The sequence below is a fragment of the Momordica charantia genome (assembly GCF_013281855.1).
Source record: "Momordica charantia cultivar OHB3-1 chromosome 11 unlocalized genomic scaffold, Mcharantia_2.0 BLBB01000011.1, whole genome shotgun sequence".
NCBI lineage: Eukaryota > Viridiplantae > Streptophyta > Magnoliopsida > Cucurbitales > Cucurbitaceae > Momordica > Momordica charantia.
Window position 1 is genome coordinate 5,060,318 of NW_028275159.1, and position 8,335 is coordinate 5,068,652.

At 37.1% G+C, this 8,335-nt stretch overlaps 1 protein-coding gene across 2 annotated transcripts; it reads left to right on the forward strand.

Moving 5' to 3' along the window:
- Positions 1 to 1,262: 1,262 nt before the first annotated feature.
- Positions 1,263 to 6,606, forward strand: LOC111007074 (receptor protein-tyrosine kinase CEPR1). 2 transcript variants are annotated; one of them, XM_022279375.2, is made up of 3 exons: positions 1,263 to 4,076; positions 4,697 to 5,089; positions 6,387 to 6,606. In XM_022279375.2, the coding sequence occupies exons 1-2, from the start codon at positions 1,604 to 1,606 to the stop codon at positions 5,056 to 5,058; spliced, it is 2,835 nt and encodes a 944-aa protein (XP_022135067.2). In that variant the 5' UTR covers positions 1,263 to 1,603; the 3' UTR covers positions 5,059 to 5,089; positions 6,387 to 6,606. The 2 variants fall into 2 exon arrangements, with proteins under 2 accessions (XP_022135067.2, XP_022134984.2); XM_022279292.2 differs by lacking the exon at positions 6,387 to 6,606 and having other exon boundaries at positions 1,264 to 4,076; positions 4,697 to 5,241.
- The last annotated feature ends 1,729 nt before the right edge of the window (positions 6,607 to 8,335 follow it).

An 8,335-nucleotide genomic window follows, 5' to 3' on the forward strand; every position in this document is an offset into this window, starting at 1 on the left:
ATTTTTAAAACATGTCTAGCAAATCTTTGAAATTTAAACTTTTGACTTTAATAGATATTTAGACTTTAAAAAGTATCTAATAAAACCAGTAAAATATTAGACAGCTTAAAAATTTATTAGACATTTTTTTTAAATCCAAATGCCTAACGCAACTTTAAGGTTGGAGGAGAAATTTATAATTCAACAACTCTATTGATTGTTTTGTTTTACATTTTTAATTTTGCGTACCAAAAAGTTTAATTTATTTTTAATAAACTCATAATATCTTAGTTTAAGTGTCAATGATCGTTAAGTTATGTTCGTTTTGACATTTAGAATTTATCTTTTAGGATTTTATTAGGAAAGCTCAATATTAGAAAGTTTAGAGGAAAAATAAGTCTTTTTTTTTTTTTTTTTGTTAACATGTAAAGTTTGAGAATTATAGTGTAAAAACTATAAACGTGGTGGAATTTTTTTTTTTTTTAATCGGCTGTAAAGTTGAAACTTCAGTGAAAATGACCGCAAAGGGCATAAAGAAGGATTTCATGATCTTTAAAGTAAATTATTATTATTATTATTTCCGTTTTGGTGCGTACTGCGTGTGCGTGTGTCAACTGTCAATTTGGTGGATCTAACACTGTACTTGAATAGGCAATCTGGAGCCAAGATTCCTCACTTAAATCTTCAATTGGTTCACTCACAAAAAAGAAATAATAAATCAAATTAACAAATTCACCCTAAAAAATTACATATTCAATCTTAATGGACCGCTATCATTTCAAGAGGATTATGATGGTATAAATTAATGCAATTCTTCCGCAATGTATTCCACGGCAAGAGATACTAATATGAGATCTTTAACGTGTATTTCAAAATCGTAGTTATTTTAACTCATCGATCTTGATTGGATGGATCCTATTTTTGGACCGGTTGCTCGTTAGAACGTTTTAGACTCTGATACCATATTAATATTTTCAAAACCAATTGACGAGTAACTCATGTACTATTATAAAATCCATTTTCTTTTCAATGTAAGATCTTTAACAAGAAATCTTATATAGTTCGCGTTTAAGTTTTTAACAATCAAGAGAAATGAATTTATAACGAAAAGAGATCAAAGATACATATTTTTAAAATAAATACCTATCAAAAGAATCAAATGATAAGTAACTCAATCGATAGAACGAACGATGATTAAATGGGTCGCAGGAAACACTTTTAGTCCCTTGATATAGAGAATCAATTTATACACGAAGGGATTGAAATTATTCCTTCAAACATTAGTTAGTGGAATGGCGTATAAATGTAAAGCCTCTTTATGCAAAGCCAAAGCCAAAAATATACACATTACATTAGTATTACAACATATACCCTCTCGCTCTCTCTCTTTAGAGTCACAGTTAAGAAGCGCCCCTTTGTCTTTGTTTTTTGTTTTGTTTTGTTTTTTTTTTTGTTCATTCTTGTTACTCTTGCACCCCAATGATCCTATCAATCACCCCCATTTATAAACTTCTCCTCTGCTTCGTCTCCTCCCCTGCAACACCAAAAACCCACTTCAAAATCTGATCAATCTCCCTCTCTCTGATAAATATTTATATATATAGATTTATAGATATAATTAACTATGGCCCTTTTCTTGTACTTCTTCTTGCTTCTCTCCTTGATTTCTCAGGCCATCGCCAGTGATCAGTCTCTGTTTTTCTCTCTCATGCAAAAGGCCGTGATCGGAAATTCGCTGCCGTCTGATTGGGACTTTTCCGGCGGGAATTCGTTCTGTAGTTTCACCGGCGTCGGCTGTAACGAGAAGGGGTTTGTGGTCGGGATCGATCTCTCCGGCCGGCCGGTCTCCGGCAGGTTTCCGGCGGATGTGTGTTCTTATTTGCCGGCGTTGCGGGTTCTCCGTCTGGGGCGGAGTGGCTTACGTGGAACCTTTCCACGTGGCGTAACGAACTGCTCTGTTTTGGAAGAGCTCGATATGAGTTCTCTGCACCTCACTGGCACGCTTCCGGATTTCTCGCCCATGAGAACGCTGCGGATTCTCGACATGTCGTACAACAACTTCACCGGCGACTTCCCGTTGTCGGTCTTCAGTCTGACAAATCTCGAGAAGCTGAATTTCAACGAGGACAATAATTTGAACCTGTGGCAGTTGCCGGAGAATATCTCCGGCCTGACGAAGCTGAAATCCATGGTGCTGACGACTTGTATGCTGGAGGGTCGGATTCCAGCGGCGATTGGGAACATGACGGCGCTCGTTGACCTCGAATTGAGCGGCAATTTCCTCGTCGGACGGATCCCCAAGGAAATCGCACTGCTGAAGAATTTGAGGCAGTTGGAGCTTTATTACAATTTATTAATCGGGGAAATTCCAGAGGAGATCGGGAATTTAACAGAGCTCGTGGACTTGGACATGTCGGTCAACCGGTTGACTGGAAAACTTCCAGAGTCGATTTGTCGTCTTCCTAAACTCGAAGTTCTGCAGCTTTACAACAACTGCCTCACTGGGGAGATTCCTGCTGTGATTTCCAATTCAACAACTCTCACCATGTTATCCCTTTACGACAATTACATGACGGGACAAGTTCCGGGAAATTTGGGGCAGCTGTCCCCCATGGTCGTTCTCGACTTGTCGGAAAACAACTTCTACGGTCCGTTGCCGACAGATGTCTGCGGAGGAGGTAAATTGATGTATTTTCTGGTGTTGGAGAATAAATTTTCCGGTGAGATCCCACCGTCGTACGGGAAATGCCAGTCCCTTTTACGGTTCCGGGTCAGTTCGAATCGTTTGGAAGGTGCGGTGCCGGCGGGGCTCTTGGGGCTTCCCCACGTTTCGATTATTGATTTCGGGAATAATAATTTGAGTGGGGAAATTCCGAATTCTTTCGTTAAAGCCAGGAATCTGTCGGAATTGTTCATGCAGGGTAATAAGATTTCCGGCGTGTTGCCGCCGGAAATTTCTGGGGCGACCAATTTGGTTAAAATCGATTTCAGCAACAATCTCTTATCTGGTCCGATCCCCTCGGAAATTGGGAATCTGAATCGGCTTAATTTGCTCCTTTTGCAAGGAAATCGTCTGAATTCTTCAATACCCAGTTCGCTTTCTGAGCTTAAATCTCTCAACGTCCTTGATCTCTCCGACAATCGATTGACGGGGAAAATCCCAGAAAGTCTCTGCGAATTGTTGCCGAATTCCATAAATTTCTCGAACAATCAACTCTCCGGCCCAATTCCTCTGTCTCTGATCAAAGGTGGGTTAGTGGAAAGCTTCTCCGGCAACCCGGGACTGTGCGTTTCGGTCTACTTGGACTCATCGGACCAGAAATTCCCCATCTGTTCGCAGAATTACAATCGAAAGCGATTGAATTCCATCTGGGCAATCGGAGTATCGGCATTCATAATCCTGATCGGAGCTGCCCTGTATCTAAGACGGCGATTGAGCAGAGAAAAAGCAGAAATGGAACAGGAGGAGACGCTGTCGACATCGTTCTTCTCGTACGACGTGAAGAGCTTCCACCGAATTAGCTTCGACCCAAGAGAGATAATCGAATCGATGGTGGACAAGAACATAGTGGGCCGCGGCGGGTCGGGGATGGTGTACAAAATAGAACTAAGAAGCGGGGAAATGGTAGCGGTGAAAAAGCTGTGGAGCCGGAAGGGGAAGGATACGGCGTCGGATCAGGAGCAGCTGCATCTGGTGGACAAGGAGCTGAAGACGGAAGTGGAGACGCTGGGGAGCATAAGGCACAAGAACATAGTGAAGCTGTACTGCTACTTCTCGAGCGTAGAGTGCAGCCTGTTGGTTTATGAGTACATGCCAAATGGGAACTTGTGGGACGCGCTGCACAAGGGCTGGGTCCATTTGGAGTGGCCGACGCGGCACCAGATAGCGCTGGGAATAGCGCAGGGATTGGCTTATCTGCACCACGATCTGTTGCCTTCTATAATCCATAGGGACATTAAGACCACTAATATTCTGCTGGATGTCAATTATCACCCTAAAGTTGCGGACTTCGGTATTGCTAAGGTTTTGCAAGCCAGAGCCGGCAAGGACTCCGCCACCACCGTCATTGCTGGCACTTACGGCTATCTCGCCCCCGGTAACTCTTCTAAAATTCTTCCTCTTTTCTCAATTTAGTCCTAGTTCATTCCATATTGAACTTTATAAAAAAAATTGACAGTTCATTATTAAAAAAAAAAAAATCTATTTTTGAATTTCTCTAGGTTAGTTGTCAACGATTGAATGGTAGTCAACACAAGATAGGTGTTAACCGATAAGTCCATTAGTGCATATATATTATATAGTATAAGCTGAAACTTAGGTGTTTACTAGTGAGTAGGTAACCATAAAAATGTGACGGTTAAAAGAGATGAATATACAAAGGAAGAGATAAGCTAGAATAAATAGTTGTAAATTTTTTAACGGAGATAAGTATGAAGATACCTATTTACTGATAAGTATCTAAGTATTATGTTATATGTGATAGATCATATATTTATTGACTTCGTCCTACATAAATTTAATTAAGTCATCTAAAAGAGTAATATATGAATTCTCTCTTTTCAACTACCTAATTTCTCGTACAAACTTTTTTTCATCATCTCATTGAGTATCACATGTTATGTAAGCTTAGCAACAACCATATTTAACTTTCAAAGTGAAACACTTTTTCTTTCTAAGCATAATATATAATGTATTTTTGTGGGTGTGACAAAACAGAATACGCGTATTCGTCGAAAGCAACGACAAAATGCGACGTGTACAGCTTTGGAATCGTGCTAATGGAGCTAATAACGGGGAAGAAACCAGTGGAGGCGGAGTTTGGGGAGAACAAGAACATTATATATTGGGTGTCGAACAAAGTGGACACAAAGGAAGGAGCCATGGAAGTTTTGGACAAGAGAGTTTCAGGGTCATTCAAGGACGAGATGATTCAAGTTCTAAGGATTGCCATTCGGTGCACCTACAAGAATCCAGCCCTTCGACCCACCATGAAGGAGGCGGTTCAGCTTCTCATTGAGGCTCACCCTTGCAAATTCGATTCTATTTCTCACTGCAACACGACCACCAAATGCAACTAACTAATCTCCCTGCCACATCTTCAGATCAATGGTATAGCATCTTTAATTTTTAAATATATAGATACATATATGATTTGCCAACTTTTACAAGACCAATCAGTAATCAACACAACATGGTCTCTCTTCCTTTCTTTTTCTTATTCTTGTAGATATTATCTCTCTATCTTTTTTCTTTCCTTATAACTTCCTTCCTTGTTAAGTTCTTTTAATGTGATTATTAGTATTCTTAACTGGCAAGCATATTGAACTAAAATGTAACGAGTATCTAATTTAAAAACAAAGAGGAAATATGAAAGAAAAATGAGTTGGGTGTTTTTGGGAATTTGTGAGTTTGGATGAGAGTGATAGTAGTGGTGCTTTCTCCTACTTATTTTTTTTATTTGGTTTATTTTAAGAGGTTAAAAAATGTGTTATTAAGATTTACATATTTACTAAATGAAATTGAATATGATGGGAGAAAAAGGGAAAGTGGTTGGTTTTTCGTATAGGATGGCATTGCATATATCCAAGTGGGTTCCTGATTCTGAGTTAATATAATTGAGGGCATGATTCCAAATTCCAATCAAGCCCCCACTCCCACTTTGAACCAAAAAGCTTAATCAGATGGAAACTTTTGATTGATTTGGGCATCTTTATTTTGTCTCTCCATTAACTTAGCCCACAAAGAATAAAGCATTCTAATGCCTTTTTCTTTCTTTCTTTCTTTTTTTAATATATATTTTGTAGCATAACATATCCCTGCTTCCTTTTTCTTTTTCTTCATTCCTTTTTCTCCTATATTATTATTGTTTTTGGGGGAAAAAGGAAAAACTCCAAGATTATATTGGCATCACTCCCCCTCTCATATGGTGTGTTTGAGCCATAAATATAAAAACACTTTTCTCCTTTCATTCCTCTTATTTCACTATACAATACTAATACAATACTAAATACAACGCTACAACCTGCTAATTTGAGCTTAGCTCAATTGGTAATTAAAGCATTTATCTTTGATTAAAAGATCGTAATTTCGAATTCTCATCCCCATAATAATAATATTAAAAGAGAAAAAAAAAAACACAACAACCTAAGTATAAGTATAATATTCTTTTTTAAAAAAAATATTTATAGAATAAGTATAATCGGTACTTGCTTTAAGAAATTATTCTTTTCCATTTAAAATAATTCACCATTTTTCTCAACATTCCTTACTCTTTTTTTCATAATTATTCTTATTTTATTTCCGCAAAAACATTCCTTGAAACGACAATGATGCAATGCAACTAATTAATTTACTTAAAATGTCAATACTATATATTAAGAACTGTTGCAATCTAATTCTTTAATAGAGGTGGATGGACTTGAAGAGACATATGAACACCATAGTACCACACAAAGAGGAGTTTGAGAGTTAGCTACAAGCAAGCCCCTTGGCAACATTAAATGATCATATCCTAGGAGCATCATGTAAGAGGTTTAGGACCCGAGACGAAGAACAAATCTTTTAAGGCGATTTTTTAAAAACAAGTATAATGAAAAGTAACTTTCATATTCAAAAAGTGAACTATATATGGTGGATGAGATTGTACAACATGTATTTGACTCCACTGAACTTTAATTATAATACCAAAGAGGATTGGAATGAAACAAAGTATAGTCATCCTCGTAATTTTTTTGTTGAAAATGAATTAATAATATTATATGGTGGTCGTGTTACATCAAGACCGAAACCTACACTTAGAGTTAGCGATGGTGGAACAGTTAAACCAATGATATGTGATAAATAGGAAGAGCACACGTGAGTAAGTTGCATGTGGGTCCCAATTTATCTTCCTAATTCTCTCCAACTCAAAACAGGAATGAGATTCAAGAAGACAAACATCACTTTAACATGGTGGGGAAGCCATAAACCAAAGTGGAGGAAGAGCCTACCCTACGTACTCTTTCCCATTACCTTTCCTAAAAACGAATACTTCTTTCTTTCAACGATAAGACAAGACCACCCAAGGCATCAACTATTACATTACAACTCATCTTTCCCTCTCACATTCTCACCCTTTCTTTTTCATTTGTTTGTTCAATGTCCAGTATTTATTGTTTTATAGATGCAAACATAGTCACATATTTAGAAAGAATAACATCTTCGTTAATATAAAGTATTCGAGTGAAACTAAAAATAAAATTATGTAGACTTAGGTCTAAGGTCGACAATTCTACACTGTGGAATTATAGAGAGACTCGTTTTTCATACATGTGGTGTGTTTTGTATCATGACCTCTTCCTTTTCCCTCAAAAAGTTATGTCAACATCCCATGGTGCAAAATTGTACCTTTCTTTTATCACTTTTGTTCTTATTCCTTACAAATCTTTCTACCCTGATAAATAAAAAAGTAACGAGCATATTCATTCCTCTTTTTTTTTATTATTATTTTGGTTTTATGTGTTTTTTTTTTTAAATAAAATAAAATTCGAAGAGCAACATTGCCATTAAAGAAATAGCCAATCAGAAGGAGAGTATCTAATCATTAGCTTTCACTTGAGAATTACAGTGGTGGCAATTACGCTTGTCCTTGTTGGATTTTCACTGTTTACCTTTTCTCTAATTCATTTTTTCGCCTTAAAATAAAATCCCCAATTACTTCTCTTTTTTTTTCCTGAAAAAAAAAAAGGTCAAAATGACTCAAGAGCACCCTAAAGGCCAACATTAAAACTAATTATTCTAAAATATTTGTTCGCCAGAAAATTACTTGAAGAGAAACTTGAAATAAGTTAATTTGATTTGTATTTATGTATAAAACATTATAATCTCTGTCGTGTAACTCTCTAACGATACTTTCCCTCGAATGCATACTTTGATTCGAGCGTTATGAGCTTGTTCTTGAAACAAGAAGATTGGTGTCTTCGACTTCTAACGTACTAAAGACTTTGAAATCTTTGGATATGTAGTTTGATATGAAGTTCTTTGACTTGCAATTTTGATGAAGTTTTCCTACTTGTGCATTTTTACTAAATTTTTCGGCTTGTATTTTAGCTTGAGAATAGAAGATTTGATTCTTGAAGGCTTGTAGTCTTTGATTCTTTAAGGCGGTCTTCAACTCTTGGTCGGCTCTATATACACTTTGCTAATTGACTCTGAATGCTTATAGACGATTCTGAATACATGACTCTGAATCTGAATCCCCAAATGAGATGTGACATCCCCTGTTTATTGAGTATTTGTGGGTCTTTATATGAGTTTCTTCTCATTACTTTCCTGGGTTTGAGCCCAATATCCACGTGAGCTTATTTAATTAACCAA

What these genes read in the sequence shown, in the direction of transcription:
- LOC111007074 (XM_022279375.2), top strand. Translation starts at nt 1,604, where the DNA reads ATGGCCCTTTTCTTGTACTTCTTCTTGCTTCTCTCCTTGATTTCTCAG. An exon ending in TTACGGCTATCTCGCCCCCG is followed by an intron (nt 4,077 to 4,696) that starts GTAACTCTTCTA and finishes GTGACAAAACAG; the next exon opens with AATACGCGTATTCGTCGAAA.